Source organism: Bison bison, unplaced genomic scaffold, assembly GCF_000754665.1.
Source record: "Bison bison bison isolate TAMUID 2011002044 unplaced genomic scaffold, Bison_UMD1.0 scf7180017864239, whole genome shotgun sequence".
In the NCBI taxonomy this organism is placed as follows: Eukaryota; Metazoa; Chordata; class Mammalia; order Artiodactyla; family Bovidae; genus Bison; species Bison bison.
Window position 1 is genome coordinate 375908 of NW_011494811.1, and position 23205 is coordinate 399112.

Consider the following 23205-nt stretch of genomic DNA (forward strand, 5'->3'; position numbering starts at 1 on the left):
CCCACGAGACGGCAGCCCACCACGGCTCCCCGTCCCCTCGGGAGTTCTCCAGGCAAGAACACTGGAGTAGGTTGCCATTTCCTTCTCCAATGCATGAAAGTGGAAAGTGAAAGTGAAGTCGCTCAGTTGTAGTCCGACTCTTAGCGACCCCATGGACTGCAGCCTACCAGGCTCCTCTGTCCATGGGATTTCCCAGGCAAGAGTACTGGAGTGGGGTGCCATTGCCTTCTCCACAGTATATCCTACTCTGACCTTTATATCAGTAAATTTTAATGGGAAGTTAAAATTTTATCCTAATTTGGGGCCTAATAACGAACATTTCAAGAGAAAGAGCAACTGGAAATGGAGTCAGAGCTATGGTTTGGCAAGGGTTTGAACTGTTATGATGTTATATAAAACAGGATTTTTTTTGAGACACAAACACATCTATGAATAGATAATACTTTCCTGCAGTGATTAGAATAGTTATGATGATGCCAGAAGCCATCTTGGAAACAGGCTGGGTTTATCCAACTGTTTAGGATTTTGCTTTCGGATATTCATGGAGTCATGCTCTACAGTTCCATGCTTGCAGTATCAACTCCGTATCAACGGTTTACATGGAGCACCGAGGGAAGTGTTTGGACTCTCAACAAGTGTTTGTATTGTAAAAAGCGATTATGGTCAATCCAACAGGACCAAGGTTCTGTTTGAGATGAAAGTGTCTTTCAACAGCCACGAAAAGTGATATGGACTCCCACAGCTGGGAGCAACAGTACTCAGGATTGCTCTCCTTCTCATAAAATAGGCACTTTAACACAGAATCATAGAAGCAGGCACAGCACAATCTGGCTTATACAGCCCTGAGTTCCTGGAAAGATGCATGATATCGTCAGGGCCCTCCATCAATAGAAACAGGTTTGAATAACCAAGTTCTCAGGGACTCCTTAGGTTCTGTACTTTCGCCTCTTCTTCCTGACATCACCCCCAGAAGGCAGCACTGGGGACGGCACAGATGGTGAGAAAAACCCCACTTCCTCCTTTCTTACAAAACCTTTTTAAATTGTCTGCTTTAATCTGGGGATTTAAAACTTTTACTATGAGGTGTCTCATCATCTAGCAGTTCTCAAAGTGTGGGCCATGAACCCTTGAGGGGTGTTTGAGCTTTGCTCTGGGACAGTTAATTGGAAATAATCTGATCCTTTCAGTTTTTCTTTTAAACGCATAGGTCTTATCAGAGTACTGTTTAATTTGAGAATAATCCTGTCCCATTATTGAGGCAAAGTCATTCTAAGACTTTACCCAATGCCATGGGAACTATGAGGTTTTCCAGACTACCTGTTGAGAGCAGACACTGTTCTCAGCTAGGCAGAGGTCTGAGGATTTGCCTCTCTCAATCCTAGGGTGGTTCCTACCCTGGCTGCAAATACTTTCCTCAAATACTCACATTTACTCTGGTGGCTCAGATGGTAAAGAAACCGTCTGCAATGTGGGAGACCTGGGTTTGATCCCTGGGTCGGGAAGATACCCTGGAGGAGGGCATGGCAACCCACTCCAGTATTCTTGCCTGGAGAATCCCCATGGACAGAGGAGCCTGGCAGGCTACAGTCCATGGGGTCACAAAGTGTCGGACATGACTGGCCGAGTAAAGCACCAGTATCCAGCTCAGCAAATCCTTATCTCCCTGGACTCACATCTCAGTCTTCACTCAGGGAGACCTCTGGGCTTCGACTGGGTGGCCCCTCCTGGCTGTGCAGCCTGGGAACTCAGGCTGAAAGCTGGTGTGATTTTTACTATTCATTTGGTTCCCACTGTTTTTTGTTGCCTGACTCCAACATCATAAAAACCACTGTTTCATTGGTTTGCCTAGTTTTTAAAAGTTGTTTCGGATGGAAAAGTAATCTAGTTCTTCTCTTTTAATCTTGGCTGGAAATAGAGATCTGCCTCCATTTTCAAGTCATATAATTTCTGGACAGTAAACTGCATGTTTGAGGCATACGGTTTAATGATTTCTAACAAACCCGCACTCAATCAAAATACAGAATATTTCTTTCACCCCAAGCCCCCTGGTTCCCAACTGCTGTATATGCCTGTATCAACCGACAATCACTGCCTCAGACAATCACTGTTCTATTTTTTTCCAACTGTAAATTTGTCCGTCTACATTTTTAATGAGTATTTTTGCTAGATAAAATTCCTAGTGAGAATTCTTCTTTTTCAGCATTTCTAGAAATGTGGCTTCTACCTTTTATGTTTTACAGCTCAGGAAATGGTTAATTTTAATCCAATTGTCTTATATTCTTCTTTGAATGTACTTTTTCCTCTGGCTATTTTTAGATTGTTCTCTTTTTAATTTCAGCAATTTTTACTACAATGGACCTATATCTGACTTTCTTTGTATCTACCTTGCTTACCATAGGCAGAGTTCTTGACTCTGTCTTAACTTGTGTGTGTTTCATCAGTTTTGGAAACTTCTCTAGGGGTATTTCTTCAGACATCGATTATGTCTCCAAATACTGCTTTAATTTCTCTTCCTCTTTTCTGGGAATTCCATTACATGTATGTGTTCACTATGGCCCACATGTCTTTTAGGCACTTTTCTGTATTTCTCATGTTTTCTTGTCTACATTATTCAATTAAACATTTTCCGGTAACTTCATCATTTTTCTCTTCTGTTGTATCTAATGTGCTCTGTAAAACATTTGCTGAGATTTTTAACTTCTGGGGTTTTCTTTTTTCCCCCTCCAGTTCTAGAATTTCAATCTGATTTTTTTAAAAGCAAATCCAAGTTCTCCAGTGATCCTTGACCTCTGTATTTTATTTCTGCAGGTCCCATGAAATCAATGAAAACTCTAAACAGTAGCCACCTAACTTTTAATCTGTACTTTGGCCACACTTTAGCCCCAAGCCTCTTACAAATCAGCAAATGCCCCAGGAAAAATGTGCTGCAAAATGATTTAATTTTGTTGAACCCAAATTTTTCAGTTATTTCTTTTCTAGACCAAGATTTTGATACGATATGTAAGAACTCTTCACTAACCCTTAGGTCACAGATTTTCTTCTATGTTTTTGTCACAGATTTTTAAAGTTCTACATTTCAACCTATGATTCATTTAAATAAATTTCTGTATAATGTGTGACGTAGGTCAAGTTCATTATTTTGTCTATGTAATTGTTTCAGCACCTTTGTTTGAAAAGCCTGACTTTCCTCCACTGAATATTTTTATACCTTTGTCAAAAATCAGTTGGATCTATTTGTGTGGGGCTGTTTTCGGTTTCTCTATTTCATTTTTTATTGAAGGGCGATACATGGTACTGTATTTTATTTTCTGTTTCCCCATGTTCATCAAAAGAGATCCAATTGATGTTTGTGAGTTGATGCTGAATCATACAACCATGCTGGACACAGCCTGCAGTTCTAACAAGTTTCGGCAGATTTCCTGGGGTTTTGTACACACACTATCACGTTATCTGACATAGGCACACGTTCACATTTCCCTTTCCTTTATCTACGTGCCTTCCTCTTCTCACCTTATTGTACTGACTAGACCTTTTAGCACCAAGCTGAATAGCAATCGTGGCTGTATACATCTTTGTCTTTACCATTAACTCTTTAATCAACTATGATGTACGCTGCAGGGGTCTTATAGGTGTATTTTGTTTTTTAATCCAGTTGAAGAAGTTCCTCTTATTTCAGTTGTTATTGTTTGTGGCCATTATGGCTTTTCTCATCCCAAGATCCCCAGCTGGTCTGCATCCTTCTTTTCACCTTTCACGTTTGCTTTACATACAGTGGCCATACTTAGCAAATGCATCTATTCCATGCTTCTAGAAGCAAAAGTCTAAACTATTTTTTAAAAGCACTGATTATTCGCAGTGGGTAGACTGATCTGAGACAAGTTATTCTGCCATTAGATATGAAGACCTTGCTCATTTTTCAAATCCTCACGATTCATATTGACAGCATTTACTTTGGTTTGTTCTTCATAAACATGATAACTGTTTTAACTACTTTCTAAAGATTTATCACTGTACTGTCCTCCAAAAGAATGACAAAGAGACTAGAAAAATTCAGTGTTGGGAGTGAAAAGAATGCTAGTTAGAAACTTTATCCTCATTGGAATTTACTAACAAAAATCAAACTGCTTTAAAAAACGACATATGGATACTGGGTAGGAAAATCATTTTTTAAAAAATCTGTCTGAAATGCTGTCAAAATTATTTATATACATGTACACAGATTCTATTTTTATCTTTGGCATAATGTAAAGGAAATATTCTAGACACACATTTTGTATTCTATACACATAAAAAGGAAATATTCAGTACACACATTCTATATAAATATTCTATAATATGTTTTGTACAAGTTCTCACAAAAATAGAAAGGTTCATACTGCTATTAAATTGATGATTTATGTACTTGTATTGATTTGATATTAAGATGAATTTCAATTATATAGGAATAGGCTCTTCATTGCAGCACTGTTTGTAACAGTAAGACTGGAATCCATCTCAATGTCTATTAATAGAGAAACTGGTTAGATAAACTTTGGTACAGCAACTAAACAGAATATTATGCAGCCATAAAAACAATGGGAAAACTTCCTGTGTACTGACATAGAAAGAGCTTCAAAATATATTACAAAGTGAAAATGGAAATGTGTATAGCATGTTATATTTTGTGTAAGAAAAAGGGAAATAAGACTACATCTGCATTTTTGGTGTATCTGTATAAAGAAACATCAGAATACATAAGAGACTAATAACAGTGGAAACTGGAGGGGAGAAGAGAGCTGAGAGATAGGAACAGGGTAGAAATGGGACCCTTCAATGTAAACACTTTGATTTTTGGCCCATGTGAAGGTATTATTAATAGCGAAACTAGCTTTTTATTTTAAAGCTGAATTTAAAGCACAATTCAGTTTAAAATCAGGAAGACTGAAGTATCTACAATCACTTCCTCGGTCTTTTTGGATTGTGAACCAAAGAGTCCTTACTGCAGGTCTTAGCCATGCTGAGATCCTTCACTATAAACTACAGTCCTACTAAGCCAAACGTCTTCCAAACACTACTGCTTTCAGTCATATTAATCATAAACCTTACCTTGGAAAGGACTCCATTCAGTCACCCACCCCAGCCTCAGCCAGGCAAATAGCATGGATAAGCCCATGCAGAGTAATCATTACTTGTGTGCAGACAAGAGAAAGAGACCAATGCCACGGGCTTCTTTCCCTGATCTGATGACTGTCACGTATATTTCTTCCTGATAATGTACATATGGAACCCATCTGGTGGCCTTCTGAACTTTACACGTGTATTAACTGATATCATAATCTAGAAGAAGATCAAAATTTCAGGAGTGTTGATTGTTTTGCCAAAGCTTCATTCATAGACAATGTTGTTTTCCCTGCGGTTCATTCTTTAACTCCAGATGCCTGAATCAAAGAGGAAAGTGGCTGGTCAAACTCATTTATCATCAATAAAATAATGCACCAGGGCAATGAACAGGCTAAGTCAGCAAAAAATTTCATTTATTCCCTAAATCAAAAGAACAGCACTATTCATTATCAAATAAAGATTGCTTTTTTCCTTATATCTATTCTTGAGATGTATACTGCAGACCTAATTAGATATGATTACTTTACCCCTTTAACTTCAATAATTTGAAGGGCAACATTTTAAAGAACAGAGAATCCAATAAATGTTTTCATTCTTTATATTTTTAATAAGTATCTAGAAAAACAGTGGAGATATTGATTTAGATACAATCACTACTATGAACATGAAACTTGACATTTCCTAATGAAAACAGGTCTTCCAATTTTCTCTACTGCAGACTGGCAATTTTACTTTATTTTTAAGTTCTATTCTGATCTTGGGTTTTGCATGTTATACTTAATATTAGGCTCTGCAGCTGGTAGCAATAAAACCTGGAGCCATATTTCCAGTTTCTTCTCCTACTCAAGGGGAGAGAATGGGAAGATGGGGTGTAGAGTGTACTGGTTAAGAAAGCAGACTCTGGAGTCTGAATGCTTGGATTTAAGCATATCCTAACTGTGATCTGGGGGGTCCTTCACGCTCTTTGTGCCTCAGTACTCTTGTCAGCAAAGCAAGAATAACAGCATCTACATCAAAGGATTCTAAGGATTAATTAAAATAATTCATGTAAATTGCTTCACAGTTCCTGGCTTAGTCACTGCTCAATTAAAAAATATCTATTTTTATAACTGCCTGACACTCCTGCTCAGCGGGATTGCTCGCTGTCCCATACCCACATCCCAAGCTCCTAGCCTGCTGTGCTTTGTTCTCATTGTTCTGAGTCTAGACCACCACACTGCTTATTTTCTGGACTGATGAAAGGTCCATTTCATCCTGACCCATCTGATTAATCGTGACTAGGCCCCACTGGCTTGTTTGTTAGTAGTTCTGTTATTACACTCATTATATTAAACCCACCTTTTATTTTTATAGCAATTTATGACTTTGTTTCCTTCATAGGTAAAGACTGTGTCTTACTAGCATACAGTATTTATTAATAAAACTCTGCAAAGAGTGGTTACTGAACATTTACTGGATTTGAAAAGTTAAGCTTTTTACTTATAAAAGTAAGCACGATATATTATAGTATCTATAACAGCAAGATGCTTATAAAGATGAAATGAGATAATGCGTGTAAACAGGCTACTAACGAGTTACTATTTTATCATCATTCAGTGTTCACCATGTGCCTGGCATTGCAGTAAGTGCTCTACACGTGTGAGATCCTTGCAACAGGGCCTGGAATAATGATCTTGCACTTTCTTTTCACTTTCAATGTCACTTTCACTGCTGACAGAATGATCTTTTCACTCCATTGCACGGAGTAGGTGAGATAAAGGTGTTTTTTAATGACCAATGAAGAAAAACAGCACTGATATGGCAAATCTAAAAGTAACTGAATTACCCGTATTATTAAAAAGTTGGCAATATATGAAATTCCTAATACTTCACAGTGTAGTTTGGAAGATCAAAATAATTTGATATGTGCAAAAAGCAATAGTGGAAGTGTTAGTAGCTCAGTCATGTCGGACTCTGCAACACCATGGACTATAGCTTGCCAGGCTCCTCTGTTCATGGAATTCTTCAGGCAAGAATACTGGGGTTGATTGCCATTCCCCTCTCCAGGGAATCTTTTTGACCCAGAGATTGAACCCAGGTCTCCCACTTTGCAGGCAGATTCTTTACGATCTGAGCCAGAGATGAAAACTTACAAATCTGAAAAGCCAAAGTTAGTACCATGCAAATGCATATCCAGCATTCAGGACTCCTAAGGCAAAACAGTACTGCTTCTGAAAGCCTCACTCCTCTCAAGTATAAAAGGCCAATAACTGGAGCCTACTATCCAGGGGTGCCGTGAGGGTTAAAGCAGATGATGCTGGTAAAGAGCTTAGAACAGTGCAATAAGTAAACATATACTTATCTAAAGTGCTTTCATCATAAGAGATGCTCTCAATTATCTCATAAGTGAAGATCCAGGACCATGATGGGAAAACTAAATCCAGAGTTAATTCAAATTTGCTAAGTCACAAGCTGTTCTAAATTCATGAGAATGTACAATCATTGGCAGGTTATTTCATCTTGTGATTGCCCTTTAGATGATAATGGAAATGGACATCAATCAATAGTGAAAGGCCCAGGAAGTTGTGAGGAAGGTGAACGTGAAAGCATGGGTAAGCCACGAAGCGCATGATCATTTCCTAAAACTTGGGGGATTAAAATGTCAACTTCAGCTCCCACATAAATATCAGTCTGGTCAAATGAGAAACAAATTTTTGTATTTTTATGAAATGCTATCTTTTATATCATATAGATATAACTTACATCTGTTCTTCTGTTCATTTTAGCTTTTAAAAATGGTAAATGAAAAAAAAAAAGTACCAAAGATCTGAAAGGCAAATGCCACAATATAGCAAGCAAATAGTGTTTTCTTTATCTGAGAATAATTATGTGAGCTGTTAAAATAGAAAAGATTTTAAAGGAATTATTTAAATAAAATTTAAAGGAAGATATAGAGGCTCCTTTCAGTGAGTTCAGTTTTTCTGTACTAAGTTGCTTCAGTCATCGGCTACAGTCCATGGGGTCGCTAAGAGTTGGACACGACTGAGCAACTAACACACAATTCAAACTATGAATCTCTTTAAATATAAGGATGTACAAAGCAGGAAATTTCAAAAAATGATGACACAGATGGAAACTAACAACATTCTGCAGTGATTCAAATGCATTATAAGCACCTAGAGACATTCCTTTTTCAAAATCTGTTATCTGTAAAGTCACCAGAATAATCAATTTCTCAAAAGGATTCCAAGGCATTAATAAAATTTCCTTACCAAAAATACGACTCCCCAGACTAAGCCCCTAAGTATCTGTGTCCTCTTTTTATCAGTATAATCCTGGGCTTTAAATGCTATGAATACATAAACAGAAAGAGAGGCCAAGTAGTGGTATCCCTTAGTTCAGATATAGAGCTGCTCGCACAGAATAGCAGGTTTTAAGCTTCTAGATTCTACTGCCTAGTAAAATTTCCAAAATAAAATTGGGGAGACTTATCTAGACTGCCAAGCTGTAGTTTCACTGAGAAAGCATTATAGGAAACATTTAACACATATGATCATCAATAATTTATGAAGGAAGGGATAAACAGTTTAATATCCCCCAAGATGAGGGCAGGAGGAGAAGGGGTCAACAGAGGATGAGATGGCTGGATGGCATCACTGACTTTATGGACATGAGTTTGAGCAAACTGGGAGACAGTGAAGGACAGGGAAGCCTGGCGTGCTGCAGTCCAGGGGATGGCAAAAAGTCGGAATGACTTATTAGTGACTGGACAACAAAAACAAAAATAAGAAGCCCATCATTTCAGAATAATGGGCAGTTTTGTGAATTAAATAAATGTACCTTTAAGCTAAATTCATTATAGTGCTTTCATCTTTCTTTGTGGAAGAGAAAGCTGCTCAGTCGTGTCTGACTCTTTGCAACCCCATGGACTAGATAGTTCATGGAATTCTCTAGGCCAGAATACTTGAGTGGGTAGCCTTTCCCTTCTCCAGGGGGTCTTCCCAAACCAGGGATCAAACCCAGGTCTCCCACACTGCAGATGGATTCTTTACTAGCTGAGCCATAAGGGAAGCCCACAAATACTGGAGTGGGTAGCCTATACCTTTTCCAGTAGATCTTTCTGACCCAGGAACCGAACCGGGGTCTCCTGCATTACAGGTAGATTCTTTACCAACTGAGCTATCAGGGAAGTCCTGTGGATGTAATCATAAAGCATTTATCACAGAGCAAGCACTACCTGTGGTCTAATATTTTGTAAAGCCTAAGAGAGGCATGAAACGTGCCAGGGATCCCATAAAATATCTATAATTGGGGCAATCATTTTTTAATTTAAGTAAAACCTTGGGTGAAAAGGAAAAAAGTTCATTTTTTTTTACACAAAATAATTATTTTATTATTTTTACACAAAATAATGTTTAATCTGTTGAAATTAGAATGTTCGGTATATGATTATACTGTATGTGTGCATGCTAAGTAGCTTTAGTCATATGTGACTCTTTGTGACCCCATGGACTGTAGCCCACCAGGCTCCTCTGTCCATGGGATTCTCTAGGCAAGAGTACTGGAGTGGGTTGCCATGCCCTCTTCCAGGGGATCGTCCCAATCCAGGGAATTGAACCTGTGCCTTTTGTGTCTCCTGCATTTGCAGCCAGGTTCTTTACCATTAGCACCACTGGGAAGCCCCCAAATCTCATCCCTTGTATTACCAATGTCTAAATGTTGTTTCCCTTGAACTTGTAAAATTGAATCTAATCGTCATTTTTCTATTCTTCCTTTGTTAGAATGCTCAAAATATTTATTGGAACACAGCACCCAAAAGAGTTAAATTTATGTATCAGCAGTCTTCTGAAAGTGTTAGTCACTCAGTTGTGTCCATCTCTTTGCGACTCCATGGGCTATAGATCACTAGGCTCTTCTATCCATGGAATTTTCCAAGCAAGCGTACTGGAGTGGGTAGCCATTCCCTTCTCCAGAGGATCTTCGTGACCAACAGATTGAACCTGGGTCTCCTATGTTACAGGCAGATTCTGTACCATCTGAGCCACCAGGAAGCCCCAAGCTCAAATTTTCAAAGTGATCAAATTTACATGTTATAAATATGGATACTCACAGTCTACTTGAAATGTATATTCCAAATGTATACATATGGAATAGACATTAGCTGTGCTTAAGATGAATGGACAAAAGGAGCAATGATTTGAAAAGTTACATCTAATATCTAATAATATATTCCTATCAGCTGAGTTAAAAGACTGAATCATACCTTGCAACTGTTACTTTGCATTATAAGTCATTTTAATAAAATTCAAATTTTTGCCTAATTAAGAAAATTCTATCAAAATTTGTTCATAGAATGGAATTCAATAACTGGACCAATTTTACTTTTGGAAGACCCTTTAAAAAAAATGCAGTGGAATTACCACTCAGTCAAGACACATTATGGCTAAAATATTCAAACAAAGAGTTAAAATAAGAGTGTATAACTACAACGTCTAACAAAACTAGTCCATATGCTCAAATGATTCCAACTAGAATGTGGATACACTCTACAGTTAACGGATTACAGGTTCGCATTCTCTACTCTGCTGTTCCCTCTATATGAATTATCCTATCACTCTTTTGTATTTGGATCAATGACCTCACATTAAGGTTTAGAAAGTATGGAGGTGAGAAAATCTTGAGTATTTTCATTTTGTTACATATTAGGATCCAGATTTTTTAAAATTCTGAATTTTGTAATTAAAAATCTTGATGAAAATACATCTCTGGTAGTACTAATAGACTAAAAATTAAAGCTTTTAGGAACAGTATGGTATAGTGGTTCCCAGTACATGCTTTGAACTTATTAACTGTGTGATCCTGGACTTATTACTTAACCTCTCTGTGTCTCAGATTCCTCATCCTTAAAGTGGGGATAAAAATGGTACCATTCTCCTGGAGCTGGGACATAAGTTGGGATAATATATTAAGGTACTTAAAACAGAGCCTGGTGAATATGTTCATTAGTATCAGCTACTGTTATTGCTATTACTTATTGGAGTATCTGAAAAATTCATTGCATTAATGGAAGATTACCAAAAGAGTTGAACATTGTTTAAGTACCATATCAGTCAATCCTGACATAGAGAATTTCATCAGATGAGAAATGTTCAGTGAGTTAAGAAAAAAGAAAATGAGTAACTGCAAAGAGAAGATCCTTCATAATAAATGGTATCAGCTTTCCCCGTCAAAAAAGAACTCCTCAGGTCTGATTCTGGAAGCTCAGTGGGAAGCCAGAGCAACAGAAATGTCCTCCCCTGGGGGCCACACTTACCCCCTGCTCATCCAGTTTCATGAGCTGTTCTGTGACCTTGGGGGTGTTGAAGGCCAACCGCAGGCACTGAACATTGAGCTCAGGAATCACGTGCTCCAGCACCTCCTTCAGGGGCAGCCCCCGAGCCGTTGAGTGCTTTGCTGTTGAGGGAATGGCATCCTCCAGCACTGACCCTCTCAGTGTCATGAGCTGAAAGAGACACATGGCCAGGGAGATGAGTAAACACAACCAGTGTGAGGCCCCCGTAGGGAGCTGGAGGTGACACTTGATCGGCTGAGCCAGCGAGGGAGAAAGGATGAGGGGAGTGAGGTAAGACACTTTATGTACGAAAAACGCGCCCTGTACTTTCAAGACCCAGGCTAGTCCACTGGGACTCATCTTCAAGCTTTCTGAGGACATGTCCTTAAATACCAAAGAGCACACGTTTCCTTGAAGCGCTCAGGAAGACCAAGGTCTCTCTATAGCTATACAATGTCACTTACACAAATACCAGGAAATTAAGGAGATATCCCAGAGACAAGACTAAATGCTTAGAATTTGGATGTTATACCAATTGTAAGAGGTAAGGGCAGGAGAAGAGTTTTAAAGTTCATAATGCACTGTTGACCAGCTTAAACTATTCCTAACCCGAAATGCTGCTATGATAAGACAACGATTATAGTTAGTACAGCAGCCACTGTCTACAGCATTTAAGTGACTTGTGCTTTCCCCCGATGTCTTGAGAACTCTGCTATTATTATGAAATATAAACATAAGCAAAGACATTTCCCTAAGTAATGATGATCTGTTGAAGCAAAGTAGCTTTCATGTTCAAGAATTTTCATGTGACAAAGTTGTTAGTACAATTTAAACACTCCACGGTGACTTAAAGACAAAACCATTAAGTTGAATGAGTTTCCATTAAGCATGTAGGTTATAAGGCATTATACTGCAAAAGGAGCAAATGTTGAAGACCAAGTGTGGTGTGAAAAGAGGGTGAGAGATTAAGAGATATCCATCCAGGAGGATATGTGTACTGAGAAAAACCTGACAAAGTCAGATTCTGTAACAAAAACAGAAACAGGACTACTGTGGCTCAGGGCACAGGGAAAGGCCCTCATGGAAAAGTGCGGCACTAAAAAGGGGCCTTCGAGGAAAAACTGTACAAAAAGACAGTGTCAGGGAGCAAAGGTGTGCAGATGAGAAACAGCAGGGTGTGAGCAGGAAAGAGAGACCAGTGTAGCTAAGCGGGATCTAAGTGAGCCAGAGAGGGCTGTGGGTGGGCCAGAGTCCCCAGCAGAGTGTACCTCGAGGGGTGAGCATCTCACCCAGAACCAACAGGCCATCTCAGAAATTGTTTGCATGGGGATGATGACATAAGAAAATTCAGTTGCCATTGCCCAAGGAAGAGACTACAGGCAGAGAATACAGCTTGAAAGAAGCTGTACTGTTCAAGTAACAGGCAAGATGGTGTGACAGAGAATTACCAGGGAAAATGGAAATCAAAGGAAGAATCAGCGGGGAAGTAAAACCTGTAACAGGTGTCAACGGAAGGAAAGAGAGACGAGGGTAAGGAAAAGCCAATTTCATCAACCTCTGACTCTCAAGACAAGAAGAAGGTGCTTGAGGTTATTTGTAGTCTATTCATTTGATTAGTATCTTTTCTTTCATGTATAGTCTATTTTCAAATAACACTTGGGTAAAAAAAAAAATCCTTTTCTGTGGCTTAATATCTAATTTGACAGAAATGATTTTTGTTTCATTTCTTACATCATGAGAAACCGCTGAACAACTCCTGTGCTCCTACTTTCATGAGACAATGCCTGTCGAGGGTCAGGAAGTTACAAAGGCTGGTCGGATTTCCAACTGAGAGAGCTCCAGACCAGGAATGCTAAGGAAGCAGTGTTAATCCTGGACCACAGAAAAATAGCAGCCCACCTCAAGAAAAGTCTGAGCAGATGAGAAAAAGAAGGACTCATTTTTATACCTGAACCACCAGTGTTACTGGTATGTTTTGCTAATGACTTCCAGAAACAAGCAGAGAATCCTCCTGTATGCCCGTGCACCTGTGCTTAAAAGCACTCACGTCAGAGATTTTGTTCATGAAGAAACAGCCACACTTACAAATACATGTAAAGTCTTTTTTTTTGGTTTCTTTATACTGTGCAATGATTGTTTCTATTAAAATGAAAAATATCTGTTTGTATTTCTGTTATCTTGACGCTATTTATGAAGCAACTGGAATGTCACTTTGGAGACTGCTTTCTTTTTTCTCAAAGGGAAATTAATAGCATGAGAAATCCCTACGAAGGCCTAAGAATTAAGTCCTACTTTATTAGTCAGTCAGTCAACTGTCCATCCTACAAAGTGCAAGAGCTCTGTCTGGATCAGGACCAACATCCAGAGATATTTCTATCAAAGGACTTTCATTAGTGTATTTCTTTGAAAAGTCTCATAAAGATATTACAATTAAACCACACTTGAGGATTATTTCTATTGGAAAGAAAAAAAAATATACTAAGACAGTGGTAATGAATTAAATAAACATGAGAGAGGAAGAAAGGAATGACATGCCGGAGGACTATTTTAGTTGTTAGGTGTGTAGTCATAAATCCCATGGACAGAGAGCCTGGTGGGCTACAGTCCATAGGATCACAAGAGTTGGACATGACTTAGCAACTAAACCACCACCACCACCATGAACAACCTGGAGTCCTCAGCATCCCTGAGCTTATATGCAAGTAGGGGGAAGACATAAAATGAATACAGTAAGTAAGTACAATGTGTGAGATAGTGGTGTTCCTGGAAGAAAGAAAGAAAGAAATAAAGCCTGGAAGTGGGATATGAGACAGTAGAAATTTTAGATCCACTGGCCGAGAAGGCCCCTGTGGCTTAACAGTAAAGGCCAGAAGGAAAAGAGAGCGATGCCCACAAGGACACCTGGGGGCGAACATGATTACCGAGGAATAGGGACCATCGGAGCCCTGAGGCAGGGCTGTCCTCAGGCTGCCCAGAAGAGAGGAGGCCACTGCGGCTGGAAAAGACAAAGCAAGGTCAAGGTCAGAGACAGATGTGCCTGGACTCCCTGGCTAGGGAGGAGAAGGGCTTTTTCCTGGAAGCTGGAAAACCCTAGAGGGATTCTGAACTGAGGAATCACAGATCTGTACTGCATTTCTAAAGGATCCCTGCTGGGCTTGAGAGGACGCAGCCCTAAAGGAAGATGCAGGAAGGAAAGAGAAGATGGTGGTGGGCTGGGCCCAGGCAGAAGCAGTGAGATGGGAGGGGCGGTTGAATTCTGGACACATTTTGAAGACAGAGTCAACCAGTGTTGTGGTGAGACCAGCTCTGGGGGCGGGGTGGGGGTGGGAGAGAGAAGTCCAACAGGACCTCCAGCCTGAACAACTCTAACAAAAGGGTTGTCATCGGTTAAACATTCATTTGAACGTGAGAGTAGGTGGTAACGAACCATAAACAACATCTGACTTGGATATTTCAATCAAAGGGGAAGGAAATGGCCGCGGGGCCCCACCCAATGGATTGGTAGGAGAAGGACCAGGGAATCCTTAGTGTGATTTAACTGTAATTACAGGGGGGAGGTGTAGGTGGAGCATTTGAGGCTGAGGCAGGGAGAGGCAAGAAAACAGATGAAGGCGAGCGTGGTTCCCCAACCACGGCAGAGGGACACGTTCACTGGGTCAGCAGTTGACCTGGAGAGAGAGGCTGCGGCCAGCCATGGCGTGCAGGCAAGGCAAGCTGGAAGGGACAACCGTGGACAGAAGAGTCAGGAGCTGAGAAAGAAAGAAAGAAAGAAAGAAAGGGCCACCTCGGAAAGCCTCAACCTCCAGCATGAAGATAGGGGCAAGAAGGAACTGAAATGAAATGAAAAATATAGAAAAGCGAAAGGATGAGGACGACTTAAACCAGAGCGGCCTGAGGAGGCAGGGAAAAGTTAGGCACAGAAGGACAGAAACAGGTGGGAGGAGGTAAGCGGCTCTCGGGAAGCTGGTGGGGTCTGAGGAGCAGCTACCTCCATCCAGCTTCAAAAACTGTGTGTTCCCTGTGCTGTGTGTTCAACAAAAGAAAGGCCTGACCCTGCTTAATGATCAGCTTTGGCTTGGAGAAAAAGGACCCTGGAGTGTATGGGTTCTTCATTCCTCTTGGGCCACTCAACATAACACGTTAGATATTAAGGCCGTGCCTTTAAAAATCCTATTTTTAATTTCCCAAGAGTTGAAGCTGAGAAGCAATTACTAAGTGAAGCCAACCCCTATAACCTGTCTTGTATTCAATGGGGGAAATGAAGCCAAATGTCCTATTTAAACTAGTTTCAAAACCATTATTTTCTACCTACCTCAAGGGGGTATTAGGCATTAATGCATGACAACAATCCTAAAGTGATTTGGCTCAGAGAGGCAATAAATTGATAGCTGGCATAACTATACACATGTTTAGAAAGAAAACAAAAAAATCCCTCATAGTCCCTGATAGTCATGAGGTCATTTTTTGAATCTGGAAATCAGGCAGAGCTTTAACCGTCTCTACATGACAAACTCTAGTGCTTGCTTTTATTTTACTTTTGAAAATAAATATACATATATATTATATATAAATATTTGAATACTACATATATGTATTTGGTTGCTCAGTCACATCCCACTCTTTGGGATGCCATGGACTATAGCCCGCCAGGCTCCTCTATCTACAAGATTCTCCAGGCAAGAATGCTGGAGTGGGTAGCTGTTCCCTTCTCCAGGGGATCTTTGCGACCCAGGGATGGAACCTGCATTGCAGGCAGATTCTTTACCATCTTTGTCACCAGTTTTTTTTAATGCTTTGTTGGCTATTTTCTTTTATGTTTCCTTTTAGACTTCTCTGGTAGCTCAGATGGTAAAGCATCTGCCTACAATGCAGGAGACCCAGGTTCAATCCCTGGGTCGGGAAGATCTCCTGGAGAAGGCAATGGCACCCTACTCCAGTATTCTTGCCTGGAAAATCCCATGGACGGAGGAGCCTGGTAGGCTGCAGTCCATGGGGTCGCAGAGTCAGACACGACTGAGCGACTTCACTTTCATTTTCTTTCACTTTCTCTTCTTTACCTGAATTTGACTTTAAAATAGAAACTCACATATCATGTGTACTTAGTTCCATAAAGAACTCCAAGGACCCATTTTACCCACAATTAGACAGCCTCTAGTTCAAAAGTCTTTATTTTAAGCCTCTGAGAATAGGTCCAAGATGGCAAAGAAAAAAAATCCAAGGAGTCCCTTTCCTTTTTCCTGGGTCAAGAAACTTCCTCAATAATAGTTTGAAAGCGTGAGTTAAGTTTTAGTTGATCCCCTCTGGCTCCTCAAGCTGGCTCGCTGCCTTCCGGCTGCCCAAGCAGGGTATGTAATATCCAATTTGGGATTCTGAGGACTCCAATTTCCTTGGGTCACACTTAATGAACATATCTTTCTGTGAATCAAAATTCCCATTCATTTATTGCATCTATCCAAAGCTAGATGGGAAGAAAGGGTCCAGATCGAATCATGATGTCCACCCCCGTCACCACTGGAATGAATGAAAGGGGTCTTTGTTTATTCTACAGACATTTGCAACCATGTGCTATTAAATTTAATTGCTTTGTTACCGCTAAAACTCTATTTTTTTCTCACTTAAATTAAGCCTCAAGTCTTTCTTGTGTGTGACTTACCTCACTAGTTCTAAAAATTATTCGATAGTTGTAGGGAGATCCATTTTCTTTCGTTTCTTCTGGTTTTTCCCTTCGAATGCTCACAGCCACTGGACCAAGATTCTCATCGGCCCCGAAATAGTTCCAGTGTTCTTAGATACAATAAGACAAAACAAAATTAGAATATTTACAGCACACTAAAAAATGTCATATGCGGCTTACTATTTAAATCACTCAGAAATTATATCAATAAAATATAAACATATTTAACAAAGATTAATATCCTTCACTGAATTATAAAAGTAAAGACTGAGCAATCAATGTAGGTTTAGTCTCAGAGGTGGTAAGACAACAGAGGTGGCCTGCTGAGTTTTTTTTACTCCTCTGCAACTCACTACTTTAAAAAAGAAATTTGTGTTATTGCCCTATAAACAGGCTATACTGTATCAGGGCTTCCTAGCTTTTATAAAAACTGCATCAACTAAAAACCACATCAACCAACCCCCCTCCCCAACCCTAAACCTACTGAGAACAAAGTTTGGGGATAGACGGAACTTCCCTGGTGGTCCAATGGTTAAGACTCCATGATCCCAATGCAGGAGACAGGCTCAATCCCTGTGTAAGGGAAGATCCTGCATGCTGCACAGCATGACCTAAATAGATAAATAAAACAGATCTCCCCGGACTAGAGAGAGGAAAGAGGTCTGAGAGTTACTTGGCAGCATTCTGCTCCCACACTGCCCGGGTTAAGACAGAGTCTTGGCTCAGAGGAAAGAGCTTCAGAGTGCCCCTGGGAGGCAGAAGCCCACAGCCAGGGCTTTGGGCCTCACCAATGGCTCCTGCATAGCAAGCATCAAAGGCATCGAGCAGAGCCGCTGCGTCTGGAGGGACGTGAGGGCTGGGAGAAGGGCCTCTCCTAGGCCACCAGTGTGGCCAGGCGACTAATGGCAACTCAGGGCCCTCTCCTCAATGTCTGGCATTTCTCCAGACTCCAAACTCTAGAACAACCTTGGGGGTGGGGGCAAGTGTCCAAATGACTGGTGTTGACTTTATCTTCCTCCTAACAAGAAGGAACGCTGGGGTCAAAAGTAAATTAATTTACAGAAAAGGTAAAAAGTGCATTTACTTACTCTACACCTAAAAATTAAACTTGTTGATACAGACAAAAGATGTTCACAGATGAGAAAAGTTAAAAAAAAAAACAACAACCAATACATGAAAAGTTAAGAGTAGATAACTTACTTTTCAAACCTCCAAAATACTTATTTACATTGCCCTATTTCATTTACATGTGATATGATTAAATGACTGAGTTGTGACATGGTGGGTTATTCTCATACAAAATACATCAATATTTGAAAATACATGCTATTCTCATACATAATATGTATTTGAAAATCCACGAGAATAATAAGAAATAACAGCATAAAATATCTAACCATATAGTTCTAAATTTAGGTAATACATACGAAAATGCTTTGCAAGTACCAGAGAATAATTATAAAAAAAATCATTAATACCATGAGCTATCTAAGAATATTATCACAATCCACGGAAATTCAAAATAAGGGGAACACAATGGGAACACAGGCAACAAGCATCACATATACGGACAGCTGATAAACAACCCAATAAACAGCACAAAACCCATGTACAAACACTGACGTACACCCTCAAAGCACAGCACGTGAGAATCCACTCAGAGGTTATTTACTCTTACTTTGCACATAATTTTAATAAGCGTGGTTGTCTGGTCTTCGAGCCCACAGCTTGATGTCAGAGGTGTGATAATCCCAGATGTTGACAAAGTCCAGAGTGTAGGGCTGACAGAAACTTGCATGCAGACAGCAATGTGACAGACAACTGACAATAAGGAGGAAAACAAAAAGGGAGGAGACAGAAACAGTATAAAAAGGCAGATGTGAACTGAAAGAGCAACAGGACAGCAGTCTGGGGACATTTACTGAAGGAGCAAAGGGCTTCACACACTTCAAAACTTCAGAGACTATTTTAACCCTGCAGCACAGAACACCGATGGACATGGCAAGATGGCCATGACATTCATTATATCCTGTTCATGGACTCTACCCCGCCTCACCAGAAACTCCTCAAACGCAGCCCACAAAGCTCAGGAAGGGCAGTGAGACTGCTAGTCTTTGCTGCTGGAGAAATTCACAAAGACACAGGGCCAGTACTAATTCCCGTCCGTAACCTCAACTCCTCCTCAAGCTGTCCCTGGTCAGCTCTCACTCCCGTTCTCTAGTGCAGATATTTCAAATATTCTCTGTTCTCCTTCAAACTCCCCCTCATCTACCTTCTCTCAATCTCAGCAGATAATGCTGTCCACATCACAAAGAAAATAAAGAGCCCTTTCAGAAGCAACTGCCTCACTTTCCACCATCACTCACAGACACTTCCCCGGATCCAGACTTTTACTTCCTTTGCTTTATAATGTAAACCCAGTCTCTGCTGAAATTCTAGCCTCCACTCAATTCCACCTTCCCAGGGACACTGATGCCCAATCACCCTCCCTGTATCTGCAACTTGCCCTCTCTGCCTGCTCTTTCCCATCACCTGCCCTCGGTTCCTCAGCAACCTCCAGGTTATCTCCCTTCTCTTTTCTTCCACTGGAAACTTCTTGTATGAGATACCTGATTCTTCACTTTAGGATTCCTATCATCTGACTGCCATTGCACTGTCACCAGTCAGCCATAAAGTTGAAACAAACAGAAACTCTGAGTCCTTATCTTGTTCAAACTCATCATAACTTGCCAATGGCATTTCCTTTTGTTCCCCCTAAAAACATTCTTCTAGAAAGTGGCTTCTCCAAAACCAGCCTCTCTTGGTTTTTCTTCCACTGGCCCTGAATCTTCTGTCCTCTCCCAACGCTGATTACTCTCAAGAGTCCACGTGTCCACTCCAGACATCTGTGAGCCCTAGATCTTCACATTGAAAAGATGTCCCCTTCTTTACCAAATAAAACTTGCAACTTGTTTGTCCCATGGCATCTGTAAAAGTGAACCTATCACCTTCCACACAAACCGATACAGCTCTCCCTGCAACTCTGGTTCGAGTAACTGCTACCACATTCCTCTAGCTGCTTATGCCTGACACCCCTGTCATGCCCACTGAATTCCAGCTCCTAAAGAGCTCTGTAATCCACCTACTTTTCCTCCATCCCACCGCCACTGGTTTATCCACATCATCATTCGCCCAGATGTTTGTGAGTTTTACGACAGATTAGCTTTTCATTTCTGGCTTCTAAGATGCAAGCCTGACCATCACTATTAAGTTTCAAACCCTCCGCTACTTTCCCACCAGTCCTTGGATACTACTCAAGCCTTCTCGAGGGCCCTCGCGGCCTGTCACCAGCCTGTCATTCCAGTTTCAACCTGGACCTTTCATCCGTCTAAACTCTGAGAACCAACCATCCTGAACTTGTTGACTCACTGTGCCTGTCTCACCTGAAACACTCTGTCTAGGACATTCCACCAACTAACTCCTCTTTACTTGACTAAGTCCTTGCCTCCTTCAGGGTTGCATCTGAAATATTATTTGGACATCTTCTCAGAGAGTGCTTGAACAATGGACCAAAATGAAAGTGTGTACTTTGCATAGTAATGATAATACTTTAAGACTGGCAAGAGAAAGACAAATTAGGGAAACCAAATAAGACATTGTAACTGCAAAAATTTAGAAAGGTTACTACAGAAAAACATAAATTTATAAAAATACAAATACTGAACACAATCATTTTAGTATAAATTGGCAGATAATACAGTGTTATTTAAAAAGAAACTAATTCTACCTAAAAATGAAGAAGGTTGATTTTAAAAAATGAATCACTTGAATTTTTTTGTGTGTCATCATCAAGCCCTGGCTAGATTTTTGTGTGCTTTTCCCCAGCTGCTGAAGAAGTATGTTTCTGAGCTGAGGGAACGCTGATGAGACCATTTATAAACTAACTTCTAACACTTTCTTCAGACTCTGTGTTCAAAAAATCCATCTCTAGTTTGATAACTCTGAGAAGTTCTTTTAAAAATTTATATGTGTGTTTGTTCAGGAACATCAATCTTCTTTTATTGAAAAAGAGCTCTAGCTGTTATTTCCAAGCAAGCATTTCCATTTGGCCTTCATCTATTTCAGTTCCATCAACAGAGATGGAGATACTGCTCTGGTTTCCTGTGTTAAATTCACTACTATCATGATCAGACTCTGCTTGTTCAAAAAGTCTTTCAACTTGAGTAAGAATTATTCTTACAATAAATGCCTTGTTTTTTGGTCCACCATCCATTTTTTTTTCCTGCTCCTAAGCATTACAAAACTATAGAAAAAAAAAAATCCTTCTGATGTGAATACAACTTTTTCACTTCAAAATTCGAATGCAAAGTGTAATTCTCCAACAGAGAAGTTTGGTTCAGCAAATTATCTTCAATTCAGTTTTGAGTCTTTAAACTTTGATCTCAAAACAAATGACTTTTTTGTAACTAAAAGCTAGCCTTTTAGGATCCTGAGTCTGGTCCTTCGGCCACTCTTGCTGCTGCCTGTCCTTCAAGTTCACTGGACGACACTGCTTTCCTCTTGGGACCACAGTCTCGGGGTAGCACGTTGCACTGGCTCCACGCTGCCGCACATGTATTTCTTCCCATCAGCCGTGTATGGGAAGCACCTCCGCCCTCTGCTAGCGCCATGGTATCCATCAAACGCAGAGAGCTCTTCCAGTCATACCTACAATCAGCTTGGTCTTTTGTTGGGTGGAGGGACGGAAGGGGGAGAGAGGGTTCAAGTGTTGGGGAGATGCAGATGATAAGTGCTCAAGAAAGGCCAGGAAGCCATCGATGATGAAAGACAGAAGAAGGAAAGGGGAGGAAAGAGGGGCTGGAGACTCGAGTAGGATGGATAAATCTGCTGATGGATGGACTGAAATATGGGGATTACACTACCAAAAATAATGATATTTCTGTGCCAGCATACTGGAATGCCAAAACCCAGTACTGCAATCACTACACTAGAATGATATAATGCACTGAGCTGAGGCACTTTGCCAAGCACTCTGATATTCATGTCAACTATGAAAATATAGGCATTGCCTTCTTTTTCACAGATGTGGCAATTATGATTTAGAGAGAATAAGTCACTTGCCAGCCACAACCAGTACACAGCAACACCAGAACTCAAACATATTAAGTATCAATTCCAAAGCTCATTTGCTTAGCATTACATATAATGTTATCTTTCCAAACATTTCTAAAATTGTATTATGAATAAAAATAGTTAAATAAAATGTGATGTCCAAAGGGACTGACTAGCCAGATCACACAGAAGGCTTTATTTCCTGATGTACTATATTGGCAAGGTTTCATTGTGTTTAGAGGGAGAAATATTCATATTTTATCCATATAGTGCTGATTCCCCTCACCTTCAGTTTTAGTTTTCATCTTTAGCACCTAAACAAAATTTTAACCTTAGTTTTTATTAGTTCTGGTTCTTACATTTAAACAAGGGGGGATGGTACAAAGAACACCAATGAGTAGTTCTATTACTAGAACATTCCACACAAATAGCCATATTTTCTGGCTGATACAGTCACAATAATAAATAATAATACTTTCACATTCTTAAAGAGGGAACATAGTCAATAGTTCAAAGCTCCAAATGATTATATCAAGTACAGTCACATTACCCAGTTACGAGCTGCAGATAAGGATGTGTGCACAGGCATAAAAAGTTAAAAGCCTGGCATTTTAATTGCAAAGAAGGAAACAAAAATAAAGTGACAAGAGTTACAGGGCTTCAACCAACAATTTTTGGATTGCTTACACTGGTTTTCATAATATTTGCAGATTTCACATTAGCATTTCAGTTGTACGTTTCCAGAGACCAGCATAATCTGGACTGTTTGTAATTATGGACAAAAATAAATCTTTTTACATATAATTTTTACAATTATAAAGTGAAAGTCTCTCAGTTGTGTCTGAGTCTTTGCGACCCCATGGAATTCTCTAGGCCAGAATACTGGAGTGGGTAGCCTTTCCCTTCACCAGGGCATCTTCCCAACCAGGGGATCAAACCCAGGTCTCCCACATTCTTTACCAGCTGAGCCACGAGGTGCATGGCTTAAAATATTTCTTTAGAATTGTCAATTTAGAAATTGAAATCGGGG

General features: G+C 40.1%; 1 protein-coding gene across 17 annotated transcripts in view; it reads right to left on the reverse strand.

Moving 5' to 3' along the window:
- The window catches only part of SIPA1L1 (signal-induced proliferation-associated 1 like 1), a 389778-nt gene that overhangs the window by 100680 nt on the left and 265893 nt on the right, over window positions 1-23205 (reverse strand). For all 17 annotated transcript variants that reach the window (XM_010846654.1, XM_010846657.1, XM_010846661.1 and 14 more), the window contains 2 exons: window positions 17064-17194; window positions 11393-11581 (listed from right to left, as the gene is read on the reverse strand). In XM_010846654.1, coding sequence (XP_010844956.1) covers window positions 11393-11581; window positions 17064-17194 — 320 coding nt within the window. The remainder of the gene's footprint in view (window positions 1-11392; window positions 11582-17063; window positions 17195-23205) is intronic.